The sequence below is a fragment of the Tauraco erythrolophus genome, chromosome 2 (genome assembly GCF_009769465.1).
Source record: "Tauraco erythrolophus isolate bTauEry1 chromosome 2, bTauEry1.pri, whole genome shotgun sequence".
In the NCBI taxonomy this organism is placed as follows: Eukaryota; Metazoa; Chordata; class Aves; order Musophagiformes; family Musophagidae; genus Tauraco; species Tauraco erythrolophus.
Genome location: NC_141466.1, coordinates 33406524 through 33433811, shown reverse-complemented (window position 1 = coordinate 33433811; position 27288 = coordinate 33406524). Strand labels below are relative to the sequence as shown.

General features: G+C 38.9%; 1 protein-coding gene across 1 annotated transcript in view; it reads right to left on the bottom strand.

Moving 5' to 3' along the window:
• Nucleotides 1-1762: 1762 nt before the first annotated feature.
• UBE3D (ubiquitin protein ligase E3D) overlaps nt 1763-27288 on the bottom strand; it is a 60688-nt gene continuing 35162 nt past the window's right edge. The window contains exons 10-12 of the mRNA XM_086631973.1: nt 3254-3392; nt 2370-2411; nt 1763-1840 (exon numbers count right to left, since the gene is read on the bottom strand). Coding sequence (XP_086488099.1) covers nt 1763-1840; nt 2370-2411; nt 3254-3392 — 259 coding nt within the window. The remainder of the gene's footprint in view (nt 1841-2369; nt 2412-3253; nt 3393-27288) is intronic.

The window sequence follows — 27288 nt, the reverse complement described above, 5'->3', positions numbered from 1 at the left end:
TGCTAAGCTAGTCCCAGAGAGCAATTCTAGAGCAGAAAGCAGAACAGAGTTTATTACAGAGATGATTAGCAACTAAGCACATTTCCTTCGTGCGTTTTTTACAACCTAAATATCATCCAATGCATATGTATACCAACTAAAATTTTGGCTTGTCAACACTACAATATCGTAAAATAATAGGGAGAGAGGGTAACTATAGTATCAAACAACACAGGGATGTGAGTGAGATCATTTTTGGCAACCTAATGAAAAACAATTAGATTTTTTAAAGCTATACTGACACGATACCACAAGTTAAACTCTAAGATCACTACTTATACAGCTGCCTGTTAGATACAATTTCAAATATTGTATCAAATCTTCAAGAAAAGCGCCAGTGGAAACTAGTGGTCCATTTAGCTCCACACCACGCGTCAAACAGTGGGAACGCTCATGAAAAGAGAAAACTCTAGCACTTTCTGGGATCATTCCCCTTCTAACTCCCCCAGCATTCAGACACCAGCGTTCCGTCGCGAGAGCCTGACCTCCTGTTGAACAAGACGGCCGCGTATGGATAACAGGAAACTCTGCGACTGCTTTAAGTTCAAATACAAGGATTATTGTAATATAGAATTAAAATTTTTATTTTTTTTCTAGACTACCACCAGGTCTAGGTCTGCCACAAATACAACAAAACTAGTTTTTGTCATTTTGCCATTACTCCACTGAGACATATGAAATACCAATTTTTAATTAGTTCCCTTTCATTATTCTCCGTTCTCACAAGAAGATTCTAACAATCTTCACAACTTTGGACACAGCGGGATCTTATGCTCAAGCAACAGCACAGTTTAATACCATTATTCAAGCTCTCTGCAGATCTTGCCAACTTTTTCAAAGAAAAATACAGAAAAACTGGGACACTTAATTCTAATATTTGCTGTACAGAAAGTGAACATGAGTACAAAGAAGCAAGCCAAAAAAAAAAATGATAAGGCTTACAGCCCATTGTAAAGCATCAGTGAAGAGCTCGGGCAAACTTTGTTTCTTGGCTTCACGGATTCACAAACTGATATCCAAACAAGGTTTTCAAAGATAAAAATAAATAAAACAATATTTTCCTGGACAGTGTTTGCCCTCTAGGACAAACATTTGGTGATATTGAGCGTCTAGCAAGGAGAGTGAAAGTTGAAGCAGGAAGTTTATCAAAACAGCCATTTTCCTTTCCTCTCACTTGGCAAAATATAGTATTGTCTTAGCAGAGCAGGTCTCAGAACTTGGGCTTTTCAAAAACTATGAATTTTTGCTTTTTGTGTTGCTATGAAAGCTGAGAATCAACTCAAAATATAGTATCTTCAGCCTGAAATCATGTTCGCAACCACGACTGGACATTGTCACATCACCTACTCTGGCACGCAGGCAGGCAAACTAAGATCTGCGCAGGCCAGTGCTGGAAGACACCGTCCCCCTCAGTACTTCTGTTCAGCAAAGCACTGCGCCGTTTGCGTTCAGCGATTCCACCGAAATTTGAGTTTGAAATGCCATCGTCAGAGGGTGTCCACGAGATGTATGGGGCCTTCCTACCCCACAGCTGCCATAACCCACCCCTGACTCGCTTCCAGGCCATGTGTGGCAGGTCCCCAGGGTGACAGTTCATTTCCAGAGACAGTCTCATGAAGCTAAAACAACCCAGGAGCAACCAAGCACAATCATAAAGAGTGTGACAAGGAAAAAGAAAAGTCTGGTTTTTTTATGTACTCTGAGGTAAAAACCTTTCCTGAGTTTACCAGTTCGTATCTGCACCAGTTGACAGTCGTTTATCGCTTCCTATCTCTATCCGGATATACAAATCAAAGGAATCCTAAATGTACAACCTGGGACTGAGTATGCACAGAAACAAGACAGGACATACAGCCTCTGCATACAAGAAGAGTTTCCTATTTAACCTGTTATGGCTAAAGCAGAGAAGACTCTACCATAGATTACTGGCAATGTAATGGACAAGGAATACATCTTCCTGGATTAGGCAACCAAAATGTTCACTTCTTAATAGGAAATACGGATTATTCAACTGCATGGATAACTAGTACTAGCCAATCCTTGAAACTTGTAATTTTTATGATCTCAGTCTGTCGGCATCCAGGAGATTCTTCAATTTTATGGCCTCCGATTGTACAATCCAATGACAATTCTGATCTTGTCTACTAAAATATCATGCTGAAATGATCAATAGCTGCTGTCATACCTGAGAATTCACCATACACAGATCCTCTGTTTCCAAGCTCACAAGATGCAAAGGGAGCAAACAATGCAGTTGCATACTTATTTCCTAACATCTAGACGTGCTTTCAGCAGTTGCATATCACTGTAACTCTATTAAAATCACTTACCTGAGTTTGGTTTATGACCATGTTCTTTCTGGCTCCAAAATTCTACAATAAGATTATTTTTCAGTAAGCGTAACTAAGGAACACTAATTAAATGTGCCTTAACTACAAATTGGGAGTATGGACAAATAGAAGCTACCAGATTTCGTCCTATAAACTGTTTAGGACACTTAGTCCCACTAAAGTGATGATTCTGCTACAGCTCTCAAAACAAACAGATTCAGGTACACTTACTGCTCAACAGTTGGTTACTTTAGATTTGCATCAATACACAACTGATGGACTATGTAACTACAAGGGAAGACAGAAGCATCATAAAAAGGTTAAGCTGATACACCGTACCATCACAAATTGAGATGTCTGTATATTTCATTTGTAAAAAATCTTACATCTTCAGACACACGGTAAATACAAATCACAATTTAACATGCCTGCAACAACGTTTTCTTAGGAAAATTTCTATGACTGCTGTGAACTTCAGCAGTAACATACAGAACACTGGACAAAACGGTCAATGCTTCACTTCTAATTTTACAGGTTTTCACCACTGGAAATATTTTTTTTTGTTGTTTTGAAGCCAAAAAGATTTTATATAATGATTCTAGCTACTCCAGCCTAAGTTTGATGAAATTTCTTTAAACATTTAATTTAATTTCAACAGTGATTTCTGTTTAAAAATCCAATGACATTTCCTGCCTTGGTCTACATTTAATGTAATTGAAAGAAACTGAGCACTACAAGAAGGTCTCCATTGCTATATTTAATATAATGCAGAGTCATACGAGTACAGAAGATAAACCTTTACTCTGAAAGGGTCTACGGGCCCCAGGCATTTCTCTTTTTCCTACAAGTAACACCTTTATACTGAAATAGCAGCTGTTCCTTACCTGAAAAGAGTTCATGCATTGAAGTGAAGGTGGCAGAGAAGCGGTACTCAAACCCAGTATCAGCAGTAATTCCAAACATGTTTGTGATGGAAACTTTAAAGGATGAACTCCAATATCATTTTCCCATGCATCGGCAATGCTATAAAGTTAAAAAAAAACCCACTTTTTAATTCTCTTAAAACATATTTAAACCCCAAGTTTCACATAAATATCAGAATGTGTCATAGTATTGTGATAAAATATTATCTTCACATTTTCCCTGTAAAAGTCACAGATAAGTTTGTTTTACCAGAAATACAAGGTGCATTTAGAGTACCTTATCTGTACCAACAATTTAGAATCATAGAATCACAGAATGGTTAGGGTTAGAAGGGACCTTAAAGATCATCTAGTTCCAACCCCCCAGCCATGGGCAGAGAAATCCTCCACTACACCAGGTTGCCCAAAGCCTCATCCAACCTGGCCTTGAACACAATTTCACAAAAAGATGCATAATGTGAAAGGAAAACCTAGCACATGTTAGAGCAATTTGCTCATGTTTCTAATTAAAAGTTTGATTATTTCTGAACCAAATTTCATCTGCCACTGGCAATTTCCCATCATAGAGTGTTTTTACATATAGAGTATTCTTCATAGAACATAATCCCTCCAGTTTTTATTTTGTTTCTAGGAAATAAATGTCCTTTTGCTTCTGAAAAGATAGGAGGTCAGGCATGATTTTCAAATTGATGTTTATGATGCTCTTACTGGAACCTTACTAACAGTTTATACCAAGGAAAAACTCAGTCCCAGTTCATTTTATACAGCTTTCTGCTTTAGATGTATTAAAAGAATTAAGGTTTCTAGAGCTAGTCATAAAAACAACATTCTGAAAGCACATTTCTATAAAGTGCTCCCACTACCACACGCTGAAGAACAAGATTAGTTCAACAAGATTAACTCAAAACACAAGAACGTTCCGCTTCCTATTGTTCAGGCTTGTTTCTTCCTTAATGCACAAACTGTCAGATTGATCAGTGATCTCGTTAGTTTAATAATTCTATCTGAGCAGCTAGTCTCAGATACTCCAGAGCAAGATGGATGCCGATTATTCTCAGCAGATCTGAGAGCATCACTTTGGAAGACAATGCTTGCTACCCTTCCATGTCCAAGACTTCACTATTTCAATAAGTAATTTTAGCATCAACTATCACTTTTTAATTCCTCTAGCTCTTCTGGAAATATATTACTTTAACTGAACTGCTGCTTGTGAATATATCAGCATGTTTTAATGTCCTGCCTAGAAATAACTAAATTTTTTTAAGCACCTAAAAGAGTAGGCATCACCCCAACATTCAGCATGCTGAAAACTGAGCAAATACTCTCTTCAACATATCTGTGTCCTTCTGGATGGTTCTCATTCCCTCAAGTCTCCCAAACCCACCGATTCTCTGTAAAGTCCTGCTTCTTAGATATAGGCTTCCATAGACACTTTTTGTGCATATGCTTCCATTGTTAACTCTTCCTAACACCTTCTTAGCTCTTCTAGATGTTCTACTTAGCATAATTTACACGTCTTTCTTCAAAGAGGGGGTGTATTTTCACTTTCTCACCTCCATTTGTCTGAAATAATCTAATCTTTACATTTTTTCCTTCCTCATTTATATATGGGTATGTAAGAATCCACTTCCGCCTCAATACCTAGAAGCCAGACCTCCAATGCACACAGGTCAGAGGGGTTTCCATCTCCTTAAAAAAAGGAGTGCCTTCTCGCTTTTTTTTTTTTTTAATCCACAAAAAAAGACAAAGAGAATTATATAACTTCTAAACTCCCAAATGTATCATGTCTTTTCTCAACCCTCACCAAATTGATGGGGTCACTTTGACATAAGGTGGTCTAAAATGTACACATGAGGAGAAGTAGGATGGCAGTCTGGGCTAGGCTCCTTCTGGCACTTCTAATGGCAGTGCACCACTTAAGGTCTCCACACGTGGCTGAGACCATACCAAAAGACAGAGGTCAAGACCTGCCACACATTAACAGCCTTCACAATACATAGTATGTCATTGGACATTCATAGCACCAGATGGATCTGGAAAAGCTGTTTAAAGCTACCACAAAGAAATCTGTCTGCTAGGACAGGAAAGTGAGCAGTTCAGAAGACATCCTGGAGTATTTTCACTATTGAAAGGTAAAAGCCTCCAGTTACACCCCAAATACTTTGTCTATACTGAAGGGAAGCATGATTCTTTTAAAAGACTATGCAAGTGGCCAAGTCCAGGAGAGACAGCCCTGACTGATTGTCCCGGTTTTGACTGGGACAGAGTTAATTTTCTTCATAGCAGCTAGTATGGGGCTATGTTTTGGATTTGTGATGGAAATAGTATTGATAACGCAGAGATGTTTTCATTATCGCTGAGCAGTGCTTACACAGAGTCAAGGCCTTTTCTGCTTCTCACCCCACCCCACCAGTGAGTAGGCTGGGGGTGCACAAGAAGTTGGGAGGGGACACAGCTGGGATGGCTGACCCCAACTGACCAAAGGGATACTCCATACCATACGATTTCAAGCTCAGCATACAAAGCTGGGGAAAGAAGGAAGGGGGAGATGTTCAGTGATGGTGTTTGTCTTCCCAAGTAACTGTTACACGTGATGGAGCCCTGCCTGTCAATGGGAAGCAGGGAATGAATTCCTTGTTTTGCTTTGCTTGCATGCACCGCTTTTGCTTTACTTATTAAACTTTTATCTCAACTCATGAATTTTCTCACTTTTACCCTTCTGATTCTCTCCCCCATCCCACCGAGGGGGAGCGAGCGAGTGGCTGTGTGGTACTTAGTTGCTGGCTGGGGCTGAATCACAACACTGGTTGAGAGATTCTGTAAATGCTCCAGGAGGAAGATCAAGCTCTAGATGATGAGCACTGAGCAGCCAGTAATCAAGGAGTCTTGTTAACTGTAATCCAGAATTGAGTTTTACATTTCATTATCATTTGCTAACTTCATTTCCATACATAATTAGATATTTACATGTTCTTTACTAGGTCTTTGTTCCACGTTTTTTACAATCTCTTCTGGTGATAAAAGCAAATTTAGATGAAGCTAGCAAAATTGGGGCTTTCAGTTTTTCAGAAATCAGTACGTCTAAACAAAGCACTGTGCAGACACCTTCAAACACAGCTAGAGAGTCTGGAGACTGGAGGTGATATGTTAAGGTTCTGGGTCTTGGGGAGGTGTTTCCACAGATCAACACCTTCTCTGAAAAGAAACTTTTCAGAACTCCAAGCAATATTCAAAACATTACAACTTACTTCAGTATCCTGATTCTATTCTTGTCTTTTGACCTGAGGATTTTTTGGAACTGCCTTCTCATTCTGAAGTCCAACTCTTACAGCCCTGATACTGCACTAGGACTTTTTTTTTTTGTGGGTCTTGGTTTATTCAAGGGAAAGACTGTTTGCATAAAGACATCTAGCCTAATTATATTGCAATTCTTGTTTATTAATGACTCAGTTCTTAGTATTTCCTGAAATGATTCCAGCGTATTTCCTTATTACAAACAAACCATGTGTGTGTCCTAGCACTTACTGCTCCAGGAACACTCATATTAGGAATTAGTCTTTACGACTTGTCCTTTCACAGCATTTAACACAAGTTGTTGTGGGAAGTCAGTGCTTTATTAGATCATGTCTCTTTGTTCTTCTCTACCCCTAGTACCCTTGGGAGTATTTTTCCACAATCTTCATTGTAGAGGAAGGAGAAAAATGTCTATGCTTAAACCAAAAGCAAACCAAAACTCCCCTGTTTTCTCACCTTAGTTTTAAAGAACCTTTCTGTATAAGGAGAGTCATCTCACTTCCAGTACAGGAGAGGAGACTGTTCACTTTCTGTTTACTGAAAGAGGCAGATTGGCTTATGGTGCTTCTCAGCAGAGCGAGCACCCACAGAGGACAGCTCAGCCCACCAGCTCAGTGCTTCCTTCCATACCAATCCTAAATGCCAACAGTCTGAGCTGGCTGCGAGTTCCTCAGCCGTGTAAATAAAACTGTGTTTTGCTCTTAAAAAAAGCATAATTCAATCTGACATTAAGCTACAGCAAATTGTCAGAATGAGTTTTTGGGAGGGCTGAGGAAGAAGATGGGAAGGAAACCAGCAGGACTCAGATGTACGTATGGTAACTTTGGATGTAGACAGGACTTTGCATGCGTGTGCTCTCCTGCCCCGCTCCATTAATACCTTTACTCAGCAATGAATTCTTGCTTCCCTTGAGAGAAAGCACACTGGGCCAAGCCTGCTCCTTTTGTGAGTAAAGGCAAGAGCCAGTATAATTTCCAGAGAGTACAGCACAGCTTGTTATGCTGGCTGAAAGGAATAAGGTGGAGGTAAAACAGATTAGCTGGAGGAAGGTGAGGTTAACAAGAGAAATAATGCTATTTTATGTTCTTCCTTCTGCAAACATTCAACTTTTCTGCATTGCAAACAAGCCTTGAGATTCTGGACTTCCTAACCTGACAAAGAAATTATGACTCTCAGTATCCACTCTAATTCATAAATTCTAGATAGATTCCCTAAGTCATCACAAGGCGCAAGATTGCACCTAGTTCGGACTGACTTTATGACAAGAAAAATCTCACCACTACTTATGGACCTTGACAGCGTTTGAAGGAGATGTGAATCAGCTTTACAAACCAGGCTTTAAAACAATAAGATGAAGTAAAACATACTCAGTAAAATGGTCCAAACTAGGAGCATGATGTGAGTTAAGAAAAGGACATGGCAGAGTGAATTTTTTCACAGGACATTAAATCCACCTCCGTAAATCATCATCACCTCGTTTTGCCTGCCAGTGATCTCAACAACAGGAAAACTCAAATCATTCTAAGCATCTTGTCTGTCACTCCATCCTTCCCATTTTCTCCTCCTTTTCTTTATCCTTCCCCCCACCCCCCCTTCCCCAGGGGGAACTGGGAAGTTTAAACTTCTTAAACTTGGCCATTTCACCAAATTTTCTTAAGAAAGATCTGAAATATATTATGTTTAGGAAGTTTCATGTTTTGCTGAAAATCAGTGTTTGAGTAGCGAGGAGAAATCCACGTTAGTTACTCCACAGAGAAAAGTTGCTGATGGAGCTCAGCAACATATATACCAGATAATCAAGTGATGTTTACCTGGGACAATATTAGCATAAACTCAATAATATGACATTTCTATCTAGCAAAACCAATTACTATAAGCAAAGTAAACATGTTCTTCACAGCCCACCATACTCCCTAATGAGTGAGCCAAATTGAGAGACTTTGTGCGTTTACTCAAGTGCACTCAATTTTGTGGGAAAAGAAAATTTCTTAAATTTTGGGGCAGGAAGAAGGGTTGGTGATAATGGAACTGATCCCCAGTAAGAGCAGAAGTCAGAGTTCTTCCTAGTGTTAACCAAAATTGAGATGTAGCCCCTGCAGATTAAAGAGACACCTCAAACTCACCCCTTCTGTTCTACATACAAGATATACATTACCGTCATCCATAAAAACACAATAAACAGACGTAAGATTAAAAGACATAATTAAAACCTTCATGTAACTTTCATTTTGAGAAAGACAGAACTGCATATGATGTATGGTACTGGTCAATATATTTCTGGCATACATTTCAGAACTGAAGTGGTACAGAAAGTGAATACAGTAAAATTCTACTCAAGGAGGAAGATACTTGGCTACTGTGCTACATGCTGATACCAAATAACTACGTGCTATGTGCTAAACTGTCAGAATGGAGCATTCAAAACAAGTAAGAAATAAAGATGAAAGGCTAGGACTATCTGTGCCCTTGTGCTTTTCAATGCTTTCTCTGAGGAACGGGCTGTTTGAAGGAGAAATTTAGAGCACGATATGATTGTCACGTTCTCATAACCAGTCAAAGAAATACAGCTAGGAAAGTAAAATTCCTATAGCAATATGTGAAAGATGTTTCAAAAAATGAAGTGGTATTTTCAAAGCTGTTTAGCTGACAATAATGGGAAATCCAGGGAAACGTGGATTTGTTGAAAAAGAAAAAAAAATACCAACAAATGTTATCTGAAATTCAACCAATTAATTCTGAAAGCTGAGATAAGCAGAACTTGAAAACAACTACTCAGATAAGACTAAAGATAAGACAATTACTTCTCCAGTAGAAGTAATTGATAACGATGTTTTCAGATAAGCACATTTGTTTCACCATGCATCAGAGAATGGTATTTCTCCACTGCTTATTATGGAATTTATCCCAATGACTTGCTAAAATGCCTACATAAGCCAGAGTAACATTTGAAAATTATGTCCTTAAAAGCAAATTTTAAGACACCAAAATCATGAAATACATTTATTTCATAATTCCTTAATACAAGTACTAGTAAACAACCATAGTCATTCATCAGGTCATGGAACTCACCCATAATGACCTAAGTCTTCATAAAAAACACAGTATTCATGGCATGTCAGCAACGTGAGAGAAATCTTTGTATTTCAAAACCAGAAAAAAATTATAAACATTCTCACAAGACTATGTAAAACTGGACCAGACTTCTCACTAGATTGCATTTTTTTTTCAAAAGAAGCCTCTTCCATCAGTGCCAAGGCCATTTATCAGCAGTAATCACCCTCCATTGTGCATGAGATTCACTTCAAAATGCAACTGACTCAGTCTGCTTTTGAAGAGGAAGAGGAACAGGTAAGTCCTTTTTTCCTTTCCAGAGCACCCCCATCGACACCTCTGATTTAGCAGGCTACTTCCATAAATACATTAACCTAGGGTAGTCTATAGAGATCCAAACTGGAAAATGAGAAAGCTGTTACTCCGAGTACTACTCAGTGTTGCTACCAAGGCACTGGATTAACTTGACTTGATTAGTTATCATCTAGGTAAATGCGCTCTGCATTTAGGGCTCCAAATGCTGTGGAACCCTTGAAGGAGATGACTATGTTAGCTATGGCTTCAGTGTTTTGCTGAATCAAGGCTGTGCTGAAGAATCCAATATAAAACCTGACAGAAGCTCAGACCTGACTCTCGGAGTTCACTGAATGTTGTTAAAGCTGCCCTTTCCATGAGGTACAGCTCGGATAAAAATGACAGATGACTTTACTTAACCAAAGGACAAACCTGCTAAATTAAATAACTATTTGTAAAAATGATTTAATCTGAAAACAATTCTTAATTATGGCGGATGATGTGTCTATATACTTAATATACCGGGAGGCTAAGTTATTTATACTTTTAATTATCCCTGCAGTGATCTAAAAATGACATAAAAATCAATGCATGCTCATTAGCTACTAAACTCTTGCCAAAATTTAAATAATACGGAACACTAAGAAGTGCAGTGCTTCCACAGCCTACAGCAAATTCCTTCGGAAAAAAAACCCCTTTCTTTACAGAATCACTGCTTCCCTCCCAAAACAAACATCTGCAGTCTTGTTCTGATGCTGTTCATTATTCATCCTCAATAGCTGGAGTGTCAAGTGTGGGTTTTGAGCAAATCTTCCCTGGGATCTTTACTAGTCGCACGTTATCCCAGACCAACAGGTATTAAATCTCTCATAAGAGACAACAAAGGGATGAATGGAAATTCAACCCACTGATGCCCTTGCAAGGAAATGAGCAAGAGAAGAGGAACATATCGAGGGAACTAAGAAGAGAGAAGCAGTGATCCAGGGATGCACATGAGGAGGGGCTTTTTTAGATTTATTGCAATGACTACAGAGGCCAACAACAGAAGCTCCACCTCTAAGTTTTAAACCTTAATTTTTTTCCAGTGCATCACTATAGAGACAGGATGAAGGTTTATTTAGCTGAACTTCTATACTTTCAATTAGTCTTAAATACTCTCTTCTGCAAAGCATTCTTTTAAGAAAGTTATTGATATATAATCCTTGATAATAAAGTTACATCACATATAGAGTATATAATACATGTACTTTAATATAGTAGATATAACTATATATTAATTAATCATATTATTATAATATATGTTTATATAAAAAGATATATTAGTTGTACACACAAATACGTGACCACTATTAACAGTCTTCTGTCTTTTTTCTGAGTAATGCATATTTTGAATGGAAAAACTATGCACTAGAAATCCACTACCAAAACAATTCACCAGGTTTAAAATACCCATCCTACAAAATGTAAGTCCTTCTTGAACTTTCAGTGTGTCACCATTTGAAAAGGACAAGTTATTTAATACTAATAAGAAAGTTACTTAATACTAATACTTATAATGAAAATTCAAATTTAAACTCGCCAGAGTACCATCTGCCCATTGCCATAATATTTTTCAGAAGGGCTTATGTAAGGAGTATCACATGTTCTTGTAATATTTTGAAGGGCCTTTTAAGTAAAATTATGCCATTTGCTTCAATGAATGCTTTTGTGATTTAAAACAGATATTCCATGTGCAGTTTTCTCATTTCTAACTCCAATATGCAGCACAGATTAAATAACTCAAGCTAAAAGGTACCTTAAGAGACAGTGGAATAAATTATTTTGTTTGCATTAGACAACTGCACATGAATCTCAACTATATTAATTTTATTCACATATTTTAACTTATTTTACTACTTCTCAACATGCTTTGATTGTTTTAAACTATTCAAGGGAAGTCAGAGACAGAAGTAAAAGCTGCCTATCTCAACCTATAAAGTACAGGCCAAATTCTTTCTTTTGTTTCACACCAACTGACATTTTTATTAGACTCAATTGTCGTAAATTAATTGTAACTACACTGGTTTTGGTACAGTTATTAAAAAATGCCATCAGTACAAATAAAGCCTGTGTGTAGCCCACAGAATTCAATTCTTTTTTCTCAAAGTGGTAAAGGGCAAAAACAGAAAAGCAAACAACTGTGTTAGTGTGTTGTGACAAGACTGACAAGGTTGTTTACAAGCAGATTATTTCTCTGAAGAACAGAAGGCTGTCTCAACATAATGCAACTTTTTGCATGGAAATGAATCTTGAGATTTTAATCCTGTCCAGGAGTAACTTTGCCTTGGAGCATGTAATTTCAAAGTAATGCTCAACATACTTGTCCAGACTAAAGATTTTTGCATGTTCACCAACTGCTTTTAGAAAAGCCATGTAGACATTGTCGTTCTTCCTCTGGCTGGCTGCTATGCAATTTCAAAAGCATTAATTTTAAGTTGCAAATCCTATCACCCATAAAATATTTTCATACCACTGTAAACCAGCACCAATTGTACAGTCTCTGCAAAAGACAAAAAGAATTTCAGCTGCAAGAATCACTGAAATAAAGCTTAAACTTCACAGGGAAGGATTAGCAGGTGTTAATCTATTCTGCAAACTTTAAGTTGAAGATTCATAGTATCTAAACTGAACGTATGAAAAGCTAAATCAAGTGACAATGTCTAAAGCAGACTTAGGTTCAACGGGACACCCTGATGCATGGGACCACGAACACTTGCAAATGCACTAAACTTAAAATTCATGACAGCACTCAAACCATGCACAGATGGTCAGTGAGTATAACTAAGACATTATCATCTTTCTTTAGTTTCAGCACCAGGTAAGTAAAAATAGGCTTATCATAGAATGAAGAGAAAAACAGATTTTAATTTTGCGAGAACTGACCTTGGGTATAAAATCCCAAGCCTGCCAGGTACTTCCCAGGTTGTGTCCTACCAGCAAAACCACAGTGCATAAAGGTACAGCAGCAGCAGGAGCCAACCCATAAAAGTAATTGCCTACGGGGAGAGAAATTATTTCTTCATTCATCTGCAAGATCAAGAGTTTGTGGCAAAAGCTGAAGCTGTAAAAGCAGAAAACTGCAGCAAATTTTCATGAGTTACAATGAAGTTCTGCTTTTGAGCATCTGACTGAGGAATACCAGCTCACAGAGAAAACGGCTCCTGCTGGGCTTGTGATGCTCAAACATGCACAGATACAATAGGAACAAAACATGGCTGACGGAATTCAACAGATACACAATGTATTTTCTTGAAACTACTTTTTAAAATTCCCTACATAATTTTTGCCTAGCTGAGTGCAAGAGCCAAACTCACACGTTAATTTAGAAGTTCCCCTACAAAACCAAGGGAAGCACAGCAGCTTAGCTGTGGCTTTAGGGCATTGCCTAAAGTCTGCTGCAACTGCCCTTGAACGTCCATGCTATGCAGAATTGCTGGTGCAATGTAATTGCAAAGCAACGTGGTCCCGCTAAAAGGAGAAGCAAATTGCTCTCATAAAAACTGCACAGCCAATGCTTTAGAATGTGCTTCTTCGCTCTGATGGTTGTGTTAAGCCTTAAAGCTGCAGTTTTTGAATGTCCTACTTCATCCCAGGTGGAAAGAATTCAAATATTTTTTTCTGAAAACAATAAAGAACGGATTGCTGTAGCCAGATCACTGCTGATAATTCACCAGAGAGGAGGATGGCACTGCTGATAGTCATCACCATCTAGACTAGCAAAGTCCTATGATGAATCTAGACTGCGGTTTTCTTGGATATGCCTACAGTTCAGAATGAAGGGACAGCTTTACTTGCTCCTTAAAATACTTTTCTTCACCTTTAGCACCTCTTGATTCCTTCCTGGACACATCCTACTCTAAATTAGAACAAATGGCTTATAATTTCCCTAACGTATGGCAATAACAGCAGATTACTGTGCTTGGGATGGATGCAGAGGACACAGAGCAGTGTGTTGTTGACCTACTGCTAAAAGCCTGACTGGTGCCATCTTACTTACAGGGAATATCAAATGTGAGCAGCAGCAGCACCACTGACCTAAAGAGCCTTCCTTCACAGCATGTATCAACCAAGTACTCAAATTTGGAGGTTACATCTTTTCTTTTTTTTTTTTTTTAACCTTCCAACACTTCAGGTATACAGAAAAATAAGGGCCACTGCCCTGGCAAACGGGAGTAAGTCTCCTCTAATAACTCTGATTTCTTGAAGGGTAGAAGTGCACAGTAGGGCTGTAGAAAAACCAATTACTATGTGAAAGCTCCTTCATGGCAACTGCTGACATCAATATGGTTACCCTACAGTAAATGAGAAGTAATTCCAGATAGCTCATCCTTGAAAGATTCACGTGATTTTAAGGAAGCATTTCCACCTGCTCATGGGACTAGTGACATCTGGTGCACCAGCTGCCCTCCTCATCAGCTTCTTGTAACTACTGTTTTCAACCTATATTTTTTTCTCATCCAGAGGCATTAACAAGGATGTTCTCCTCTATACAGCCACCTGTTTCACAGAAGTTGTGGGAACGTATTATTCAGACTGTTTTTCTCCAAAATTGTCCAATGTGTTTAAAAGTCAGAGGCAGGAGAAGGAGGGTGGGGGTAACTGGCAAGGCAGACAGAAAGTACTGTCACACCCACTTCATTTCTCCGGAGAAATAAACCATATTTGCCTCAGTGTATTTTTTCCATAAACCAACCTCAAGAACTTACAGAATCTTACGAAAGGACAACTCTGCTGGTTACCTCTATTCACCCTCGCGCTCTAGTGATGCACCGTTAACGCAGGGGCCCTCCTCCTACTAGTGTGCACACTATCTAGCATCTCCTGTACGCAGCCTACTTTCCCACCTGGAGGCCCAGGCAACAGACTGACTCGCAGCCCCCGCAAGCGTCATCACACTAGGCAGAAGCCCCAGAGAAAACAGAAAACGTCTCTGCTTTCTCCTGGATGATGCTTCTAGCAAACTCTCAGACAGGAATGATTTTACAGACTCTTTCCTCCCTCCTTTCCCTCCCACGGGTTGGAAACTCCAATCAAAATATAGGAGGAAGACTCAGGAAGAAGACATATTTGTCAATATTGGCACGTCTTGAACACTCAGACGCTATCAATAGCACTTCTCTCCTGAGGTGCCTTTACAACTCTTCATGAAACTATAACCTTAATTTAAAAATCACCAAAATGAGATGTTATATTGCAGAACATAAAACACATGGTGTCAAGTATCCTGTTACAAATACAAGGGCCCTTTACCACAACAGAAAGTAGATTTTTGTACAAAAGTTAGACTTTTTTAACTAGTTCAGTACAAAAGGTTCCAAAAACCTCACAAGCAGTCTGCGTGGACTTGCTGAGGGTCAGATGCTTAAGACAGACAACACCCATCTCATTTGAAACAGCATTTAATTCATTTCAGTTCACCCAATCAATTCTCAGATGAGCAAATTATTCAAAGAGCAAATGCAAACAAAAGTTTAAAGCTGAAGCCAGTAAAGTTAGCTTAGCTTTCAAAGGGAAGTAGAACTCCTGACGAAAATAGGGGCAGTGGAACAAGCTGCACCACTTTAGCAAGGAATTTCATTTGTATATCTGTTTCAAAAGAAATTAGTATACAATGTCCAAGATTTAAAAACAACTATGCTTACCATACTTGACCTCTTATAATAATTCTAAGTAGCACAAATGCAAGTTCAATAATTATTTTATTTCAGCTCCTAGTTTCAGCTATAATTGACTTTTTTCCAGTTTCATCTGCTTGAAGTCCTTCTTTGCTCACCAAGACATTACTGAAGTCAGTCCAAAAATATCTAGCTTACTTGCCCAAAACGACTACCAGATGATTTCCAAATCAGTAAATCTGATTATAATATCTACAGAGTAGCAGCAACTGTGTCATGTGTGCCCAGATTCAATAGCTATTATTGACAAAATATCAAATCTCACAGATGTTGAAAAAAAACAATTCAAGAGATCAAAGATAATGATGTGGGGCTTCGTCAGATTTAAAGATTATTTTACCAATTCTGCATCCAAAAAAGCAGAATTTTCTATTCAGACTAAATCACTCTACATTAAGTAAGGTGAACACAATGACATTCCAAGACAATGTTCCCACTACTTATTGAAACAAAACCCAATTATTATCTGGAGCATGGGAGAGATTACATATTCCTGTTGTATCTACACAATGTAAAAATACATGCACATGCTGCTTAAAGGTCAGCACCTGGAGCTTAATCAATAATCTAGAACATCTATGCGTCGGCATCCTTTCATACAGTATTCAGTGTCACCGCTTGTAAAAATGGTAATACCAGCCCCAGCTACATTCAGGCTTGCATTTTTTCTTCAGTGTTTTTTTGGGGGATTGTGCAGCCCAATTACCTGCAGACTGTCCTGTATGGACTGCCAGTGAATGAAAATTCTTTCAGAGGAACCTCACTGAACAGCTTTTCAGAGCTAGTCATCAGAAAGCCTTGATGAATGGGGATCTTTGCAAAGAAAAGGAAGTGTATTTTCCCAGTCACAGTTCCAAATAAGGTTTCTGACATGGACGACATAAACCTTTTACTAGAGTAATTTATACCCTTAAAGCATTACAGCAAATATGCAGTGTTACGGATTTTTCTTGTGGTGCGTGGGAACTTAAGCCTGAGGACAGAATATCCTATACAAGAGGGTCTGGACATGCCTGCACAAGCAGTGAACTCTGTTTCGTGAGACTGCAACATCATCGTGTCTGATGCTTCAGTTGTGCCTCTGACTGATCTACAGAATAGAAATCACAAATTAACTCTGAAACGCTGGCAGAGAAGCATTCTTACAGATTTGGTAAAAGGAAGTCAGAAGCAAAAGCAAAGCTTAATTCAAAACAGCAAACACTGAAAAAGAAAATGGTAGAAATTCACCCAAAGGAAGACTGAATGAAATAATGTAGGTATTTATCAACATATAACTCTCACAAAAGGAGGAATGGCTAATTTCTTGAGAGAGACAAAGAATATGTTTTAGTTTCTGGGTACATGGCTTGCTTAGATTTACAAAAGGAGTGAAAATGTCTTAAAGCAACACTGTTGTTTTGAAAGTGTGTAACAAAACTTTCTACCAACCACACTACGGCCTCTTGTAGAAGATTTTTCCTAAAAATATTAGGTTCAATGTTTATAATTTAATTAAATGGTCTAATTTTACATCTGATTTTTCATTTCCATGTCCTTAGAAACACTTTCATTTCCTAATTACTGAAAGAAAACAAGAGGGAGTTGAACATAAAGTATCTCATGAAATACATTCCATTTAATTCTCCTTCTAGAGCTTCCTAGGAGAAGGCAGTAGGAGGATGTTAAACTGAGGTCCCAACAGAGGTATACATGAGTAGAAATTACCTCACAGAGAAAGAATAGAGATTTGGGTGCTGAAGAAAGAGGTTAAGAAATCAGATTAATTGTACAGGAGAATTAATCCTCCTGCTAGGGAATGAGGTAGATCTTTTTCATCTTCTGTTTTTTTCTTCAGTGTCACAAGTAGTTTCCTTCTAACAATGATAGAAGTTTTCTACTGCTGGTTCCTAGTATAGTGAAATGGCCTTAAAATTCAAGAGGTGCTGTCACTCCATTTTTCTTTTTATATTAGTGGTTAATAGAAATTTTGGCTTTGGGATAAAGGGATACAGAGGAAAGATCCTTCATACTTCTCTCCATGATTTCAGTTCCATGTTTATCACATTTTCTTCATTTTTAAAGTGCACTGGACTGTCTGAAGAGCAGCTTTCCTCTGTGTGGTTAAACATAGAAAAGTTTTTGTCTTTAATAAGGGCTTAGATAAATAATCCCAAATCCCAGCAGGACTTGTTAAAGCAACAACATAAAATTTTTACACTTCCTTATGAGTTTGGAAAAAAAAAATTGTCTACATATCAGTCTGAGCTCATGCTGACTAATGTGGCCTTAGGGAAGGGACTGTTGAAATTCATGCGTCCAGCCACTGGAAATACCTTTATAGATGCAATTATGATAAATCAGCACAGGTTTATTAAGCAATGATCAATTTAAAAAAAAAAACATTAGGAGTTACAGGTAAAAAACAGAAGACATGCAGAATGAATGCTTAAATGCTGTAAAGCTGGTATGACCTGTTGGTTCTGTGCACTGTGAGCACACTGGCAGGTATTTGCATCACTCAGTTTTAGGTATTCAGTGACCTGATAGACAAGCAGGAATGAGATAACTGACGAAGATACTGGTCCCAGCTGTTGACCCTGCCTAGACATCTGGACTGCTCATCACTCACTTCCTAAACTGTCACGGTTCACGCTGCAGTGTCTTTACAGAATCCAAAATTTGAAACAATTTACTTTCAACCATATGCTCTAAACCGCAGCAGTTGAGGACCTGACTGTCAAGTGGCTCAGACGTCTGTGCTGCACAAGCAGGATGAACAGTCGGTACAGTAATCTCAGCTACAACCATGACTGAAAAGTAGGGCTGGCTTAAGCAAGACAATCTAATCTCCTCATCTGGGCAGTGCGGGGAGAGCAGCAGAGAGGTGGTATGCCCCATGGGCAGGCAGCAAATGCAGTGAGCAATGCGGTATCCCCTTGCCTTGTTACTAGTGGTCACACCACAGTTCCCAGTAAAGGCTCTAACCACAAACCAAGGGAGTAAGGCATCAGGCACTACGTAGAAAATATGGCCCATAACCACAGAGCTCAAGGATGATCTCTCACTTATTAGGACAGAGCTGCCTCTTGAAACTTCTAGGCAAATGACGTAAACTTTATTCATGTTAGATGCCAGTATCTTCCCACCAGGTATCTCCGACTGCCTACCTCCCGTTGCTCCTGACCACAGCTGTCGGATCAATCAGCAGCCTCAACACTGGCATCCAGTACCAGAGGGATGGCATGTTTGATATCCTGTATTAAAATAATTGAAGTAGGCGAGCACTCAGGGCCCTAGACTAGCAACAAATAGTAACACTGATTTCCAAAGCATAATCGGCCAGGCAAGCCGTGAAGAAAAAATATTTTAAAAAAAAGATCAAATGAAATCAAAGTTGAATGAATCGATGGTCTGTACGATCGGGGATGGTACAACGCTGCTCTTGCCCTGTACCTAAAGCCCTGGGTTCCCTGGCCACAGCATAAAGCACTTCACGGGATGTTCCCATGCAGGTTATTCGTACCAGCTGTGCCACATGAAGATTTGCATATGCTCCATAAACCTTAATTCCCTTTTTAAGACCTATTATACCAAGCAGGAGGCCATTTCTGAAGTTGAAATGGATTTTCAGAACAATATAAAGATGAAAATGTTTTCTGGCCTCTGATTTTTAAACCTTTGGGTAAAACTAAATCAATTCCACAATGCTGTTGATATTCCATATAGAAGTATTCACAAATACCAGGCACTCCAGAACATTATGACTGAATCCAGAGGGACAAGTTATCCTGCTGCACAAATAAAAGCTGTAATCACTGTTCACAAAAAGCTCTCAGCTTGCTGCTTTATTTTTTTCCTGATGTACTGACTTCAGAAGAGAAGGAAATTCAGTATTTCAAGATGTAATTACATGAACCTGCAGCAAAGTAAGGAACACCACAAATCACAGAATTGGTTGATCCTGAGAATTCACTGACAGCAAAATTTATTATTTCCACTCATTCAATTTAAACCATTTCCAAACAAAAGCCTACAGTTAGAACTTCACATATACCATATTTTCCCTTTCCTACTGAAATAGTAAATTTCCTGGAACAGTTTATTTTTATCATAACTTTTCCTCTTCACTGACACAATTGTGGCAAAATTTGTACAGATGCTCACTCTGTGCAGGTATGACACACAACTGACAGTAAAAAAATCAGATGTGGCTACAAGTCAAATTTAAGAAGCAATTAAACCCCAATTAAATCACAGCTTCCTTTCCTAAAAATAACCTTAAGGTTAATTCAGAAACATAAACTGGCATAGCAACATTTTTGATGTATGTCACAAATACTCAAACTACCTGATTTTACTTCATCTCATAGTCTACTTTGAAAATTCACAGCAGACCAATGACCAATCTGGAAAGATCAACTTTCCACTGGCCCCTTTTCCCTCCTTCCATGTGTCTGTCAGGTTTCCTCTGTGCATCTCTTCCATAAATAACCCCTCCATCTTTCATAAAACTCTCCCTAGTTTTAAAATCTCTCCTCAGAGCTAATTCTCAAGTTTTCCCTTTCAACTATGCTGAAGATTTCCCCTTCTATTATGGCAGAAACTTAACAGTATCTCTATAATCCACGCTTATGTTGACAGAGCCCTCTGAAGCACTTAGGCAGCTGTCCAGAGTCCTGCTGTCCTGCTGCAGACACAAGGCAGAGCTGGAGGAATCATAGAATCATAGAATGGTTAGGGTTGGAAGGGACCTTAAAGATCATCTAGTTCCGACCCCCCTGCCATGGGCAGAGAAATCCTCCACTACTCCAGGTTGCCCAAAGCCTCATCCAACCTGGCCTTGAACACTTCCAGGGATGGGGCATCTACAACTTCTCTGGACAACCTGTTCCAGTGCCTCACCACCCTCAGAGGGAAGAATTTCTTCCTTATATCTAATCCAAATCTGCCCTCTTTCAATTTAAAGCCATTGCTCCTTGTCTTATCACTACACGCCCTTGTAAAAAGTCCCTCTCCAGCTTTCCTGTAGGCCCCCTTTAAGTACTGAAAAGCTGTGATAAGATCACCCTGGAGCCTTCTCTTCTCCAGGCTGAACAGCCCCAACTCTCTCAGCCTGTCTTCAGAGGAGAGGTGTTCTACCCCTCGGATCATCTTCGTGGCCCTCCTCGGGACTCGCTCCAGTAGCTCCATGTCCTTCTTATGTTGGGGACTCCAGAGCTGAATACAGTATTCTAGGTGGGGTCTCACGAGAGCTGAGTAGAGGGGCAGGAACCACACAGGCCACCAGTCACCCTTCTGAGATAGCGCTGGGGGGGGCTGCGTTGCACATACACGCATACCTTGACACGGCCAGATCAGTGAATGCAGATTATTTTTTGCTCTTCAATTTAGTTTTATGAGCTTTCTTAAAAGTTTATGGACCAAGAAACGGGGAAATCTAGTCTCAGCTTAGAAGCACAAGGAATGGGAAGGGGAAACATACAACCTGGCAGCTGAGTTCTGGACATGAGCAAGAGCAGAAGAAGAAAAAAAGAAGAGAGAGGGATTTAGATGGAAGATTAAATCTAGGTTTAGCCAAGTTAACTCAATGCTGATGCAGCAGTTGATGGTACAGACAGGCTAAAGCACAGCTTTAACAAAAGGAAGAAAAGTAGGCATGGAGAGACTGGTCACAGACACCAGCTCAGTGAGAAGAGAAGCTTTTGAGTAGACGGCATTGTTCAAAGAGGAGATGCAACAGCTGAAAGTTAAGACAGCTTCAGATAAAGTACTAGAAACCCTTTGCAAACAAAGTTAATTAGAATGGACTTCAGATGTAGGAGAACACACCACACTTGATTACTAAATCACTGAACAGCAGCCCAATCAAGGCTGTGTTACTGGTGTCGCTCTCCACGCACAGGCAAACTCATCACTCTGAAGAGCTTCCAGAGAACAAAAGAGATATGGTGAAGGTAAACTCGAAAGTTTTTTGGCAGGTCAGTGGCAGAGCTAGAAAACTGAACTAGAAGGCATCTTCCAGCCAAAAAGCTCATCTCCCGGTAAGAACAGGCACTACGTTGAAGCATTCCTTTTTGCAATTTTATCACGCTTCATCTTAAAAGCAATTCTGATTCTTGACAGTGTTATTCCTAGTAGAAGGCTCTGCAGGAAACTCAGTGCTCTGATGTTAGAAAGCTTCCAATCTCCAGTCTAAACTTTTTCATAATCAAATATATCTGTATGTTCTCTCCACTTTCTACCGAAGGCAACCAATGAAAACTACAGTTACCCGGTACGCACTACTACACGATGTTCTTAAAGCAATTTGCTGAGTTAGACTTGCATCAGACATAACTGGTGATACGGGAAACTCACCTGGGCAACGGTGTTAAATTCCATGGTCCTACGCATAAAGGAGAGCTGCAGAGGTGCTAAAAGTGTCTGCAGAATTGCTATGTTGGGGGGCAAAAACCAGCTTATCAGTAACTGATTTCTTCTTGCAGCAGCCAGCGAGAGTTTCATCAGTTTCAGAAAAACAAAGCATAGTTTTCAATAAAATCTCTCAACTCAGACAAGAGTTTGTATTTCTTAATCATCATGACATGCTTGAAAAATTAGAGGCCTTAATAATATTAATGACATGCAGCCACTTCTGTTTGAAATACAACAGCTGAACAGCAGTGTGCAGCAATAATATGCAAACAGCTGAAAACAGGAAGTAGAGAAAATCAAAAGATCATTTTTTTTTAGGTATGACTACAACTAGTAAAACTTACTTTTGGTAACAATATTAGATTCAAAATACATTAAATCATTAAATATCTGATGGTTTTTCTTAGAGCCCCCTTAAATTCCTTTTTCAGAAGATGATTCTTTGCATTACCAATATTAATTCCAGCTGGTCAAAACTATGTTGGATTCCGCCCCCCCCCCCCACCCCCCCAATTAAAACATACTCCCCAACTTCCGGAGGAAGTTTAAAATCTGGAAAAAAAGAATAGTGTAAAAAATACTTAGAAATGCTTCAGCAGTGTTCTCTGTAGGCCATGCAATTGTTTCCATCACAAGATACCAACTATGTTCAGGAAACACAGTATATTGCTCAACCATATTGCTTTGTGAGAGACACAGGACAGCCGGGAAGCCAGGAAAAAGAAGTACAAACGAAAGTGCAACTACCTCAACAACATTTCCATACTAAAATAAGAAAAAATAAGAAAAATCAATGTCTACAGGGGAAAGAAAAATTGTGCTTAGTTTAAAACCCAACTTCTAACCAGTTCTGCTACTGGTAATCCAAATTTAATACTCTCTTAACCATACACAGAGGGAAAATGGGCATGGTGAACCCAACAACTCACTTCTGCTAGTCCTACCTTGGACAATTTGACTGAAATTCTAAAATTCTGCAGCAATTATTCCTCGGAACAACATCTTCCACCTTTCCAGTTGGATGTCCTCCTCTTCTTCCTCTCACATGCATCTCCACATAGGTATCACTTATTATGCCTACTAGCCATACGTACTATTTCATTTATAGCTTAAGGCTAGTATTCAGAGGAGCTAGCATGTGAATTGCTTGTTCTATTTTGATGCTGCAGCATTCAAAACAAGCAAGCAACAGCAATATCCTATGGTTACCACACATGAATGGAAATATCCTGAACAACTTCACAAATTAGCCCTCCTTGGTCTCAAGTCATACACTATCAATTTGCTTTAGCCTTACTGATTTTAAAAGTATTGCAAGTAAAATTAGCAGCCTAAATCATTTTGTTAATCTAAGTATTGTTAGTTTACACAGTCTGTCATAGAGAAATACAAAAGAAACAACAAATACTAATAACCTTAAAACAGCCCAAGATCCTAGAATTCAGTAAATCAAGTTTTGAGGTTTAAGCAGTTCTTGTCAGCAATCTGTCCAACAGGCTTTTATAAGCTTTATTTTTTCACTCTTGGCTCATTATAGGATTCCTGCCTGCTTAAATGGATCCTGTCATTTAAAAGGCATTATGGGAGTTGAGTACTTACAGTTCCCAAGTGAACCCAACAGTCTTTATAAGTCTATGAGAAACAAACTATAAGCCTCTAAGTGGAAAGCTGCTATAGTTTGACGTACGATTATACAATTATCCTCAACGGATCATCACTATCACATTTAGACTACCTGGCTTTCAAAAAAGCACTGCTACAAGGAAAGCAAAATGAATATAATAGAGATATATACATGTCTTATAGTAAGACTTGAATAGATGTGACATTGCTGTCCCACCAGCAAACTGGCCAGTAAATCTAACTCCTAAATGTAATCAGCAACAACACTGCATGCTGTAATCCCAGTGGAAAGTTTAGGATCCCCACGTCCATGTTTTGCCAGTATAAATGCAGAATTGTTCACTAAATCCCCAATCCTAGCTCTAGAGTAAACTCACTGAAACTAGCAGAAGGTCAGTTTAGAAGAGGTTACACAGCAGTAGTGAACTTCTGGAACTTGCTGTTAAGAGATTGTGGTGTTAAGAGATTGTGGAGGCAGACAGCACCAGTAAAGTCAAAAAGCGTTTATTCAAATAGATGGTCAAAAGATGCCTGAACAGATAGCAAAGGAAACGGGCAGGGCTGTACCCTGGAACATCCTTAATACAACTACAGAGCTGAGCTGCACAAGGAAGTGCTGAGGCTCACATGCTACTCTAAATAACACCGCTGGATGTCAGAGGGAGGATGCTGGGCTAGATCATAGAATCATAGAATGGTTAGAGTTGGAAGGGACCTCAAAGATCATCTAGTTCCAACCCTCCTGCCATGAGCAGGGAAATCCTCCACTACACCAGGTTGCCCAAAGCCTCATCCAACCTGGCCTTGAACACTTAGACTGCTCCGGCCCAGCATGGCATTTCTTACATTCTTATCATCCTATAAAGTGGAATAAACTAGCTGGCAATGCAGTTGTTTCCAATACATTTTAATTTAGTTTCAAATTGTCTTGCTGCTTTTAATTAACAACTTTTTCCCATCTAACTTGACATTTCTCTCATTGCCAATCGTAAGATTCCCAAAAGAGTTGAGCTACAGCAAGATGAATCAGAGACACATAATAGCTACCAAAACTGTATTTACCTGAATTAGTTTCACAAATAAATATGAAGTATAATACAGAAAAAAAAATGCAAGCCTGAATTGTATTTTTTATTTTACCATATTACAGAATCACAAATCCTGATACAAAAGCATATTTAATGTGCCAAGAGATCTTAATAGCATATTTATCTACTTTTTTAAAAAAATTAGACCATAAGAAGTAGCTAAACAATAGCACTTACAGTGAATTTCTTATTTTCACATTGCCTATTACTAGGTAAATAGCATTTAACACTCCTAACGCACAGTACAACAGCAGTACCCTCAAGATGAGGAGTGACACATCAGCACCTTTCATGCTACACAAGAAGAAAGGCAGGCTTTTGGTCAGATTATTAACAAATGGCTAAGTGACTTGGGGTTGCAAATCCACTTTTAAAAAAATCAGTCAGAATCCTACCTCCTCTGATTTCAATGCTAAATTTCAAAAGATGCGCAAAAAAGGCAACTTAAGCAACAAGCTCCTCTGGAACAATAACATGAGCAAAATGTTTGAGCAAAAATACAAGGGACCTTATTTAGTAGACAAAGGGTTTATTCCAACATTTTTCTCTACTTCAGTTAGTACTTCTAAGACTATCTAAAATCAGAAATACTAGATATCAAAAATATGACAGCTCCAAATATCAGCTCCAAATATCAGCTCCAATATATCAGACCTGAATTCAGGAGCAAGAATGAAGTTCTTAAGTAATTACCATAAAAGGATGTTGCACATGTCAAGTCTAGTTTCAATAAACAGGAAAGTCAGGATATTTCTCCTGAAAGTTCTACTTAAAAGTTGTATACATCTTTTCCTAGAGGTGGGAAAGGATGCTATCAGTACTGAAGAACAGTTCTTTATTTTGAACAACAATCTAACAAAAAATAATAGTTCTCAGATGGAGCTTTCATCTCTTCCTCTAAGCTTCAGCCCAAGCATTCAAAGTTCCAGAGGCTTATAGGTTCCACATCTATCAAACACTGAAAAGTATTTTTCTTCCCTTCTGTCCCAAAACCCTGACTGGCATCAGACTGCATTTGCTTCAAAAAGCTTTGCCTTACTGCTCAGTCAGCTCTTTCAAGGCAACCCACCTCATCTGTGGTGTCAGTTCTCCTAACTCGACACCATGAAAGAATTCAAGAATGGAACAGACAAAAAGTTACCTGAAACAAAACAGATCCTTCAGGCACCATTTACAATCACATCCACTCACTTAATCATTCCAGACATAGCACAAGAAGTTTATTATACCACAGAAATCACCTTAAAGAGAGCACAGAACAGGGAAACATTGGTCACTCCTCAGTCAGTCAACTCTTCGTCTGCGTGCTCCCATGTGTTTTCTACAAGCAAGAGTTACTGAAACACCAGGAAAAGGCATTCTATTTCAGACACACAAAAATCAGTGAAATAGGACACAGTTTGGTGCTTTTATGAGAGGTGAAGTACTCTAGAGTCATGTTAACAGCTTCATAAACAGCTCACTATACATGGACTGTAATAAAAGCATTGGGACTCAAGAACTCCAGGTTTTCAGCCACAAACTCAATTTTCTAGCTTATTCCGTCCCTCTAAAGCTAATAAACTGAACAATTTCTGGAAGTCACTTTTCAACTCTCAAATGATAAGCAACAAATTCTTACACAGGAGGCAGCTTCCACAAAAGCTGTAAACCATTCAGAGAGACTGTAGATGCATATGAGAAATAAAAAGCTATCAACGACTTGTTGACAAAGCTTTGCCTAGCACACTACTACAAAGGGAAATGCGTAATTTTCCTGTAACTGTAACTTCACATATATTTTCTGAGATCAAGTGATGGTCGAATTGCCATGTAACCATATTTTCAATTTTCTTCACACATTTTTACAACACACTCACTTCAGTAGTATTTACCATTTACCTTGACTCCCAGCAGTCAAGGTTGTTTGCATAAGGTCTTATTTGCCGAAACCTGTTACTTGAAAGGAAGATCTCTTCTGTCTGCACAGCAGATTTGTAGGTGGAGAAAAGGAGCCTTGCTGAGAGAAATGTAGAGGGAACCAACAAAATCACATACACATCATCCATAAATATCTAAGTAAGAATAGAGCAGAAAACGCACGAGGCATCCTTTGCTAATGGGACTCAAGTACGCTCATATTTTCTTCATAGGTGACATGATGAAATGACAGAATATAATTCCAACTGATTTGTTGTAGAAGGATTGCTCATGAGGCTCTCACAAGGGCTGGAAGCCTAACTGTAGACGGATCTACCCAGAACTCGTGCTATCACACATAAGACACACCTAAGCTTTCCTAGCCCTGTTTAACAGCTAAGGGAGTAAGACACAAATGAATACAACACTTAAAGGCTGCCCTCAGGAAGATCAGAGAAATGGGGCTCTGCAACGAGAAATGCCAAGAGCTACACTATAAATAGCATGTCTGGATAGACCTAACCATGTCTTAGCTTCAAAATGCCTTAAAAGCTACTGAACATTCTTAAGCAACACAGTCTAACATATAGAGAATACCCAGAGCACAACTGCTAATAATTCATTGCCAAAACAAAGG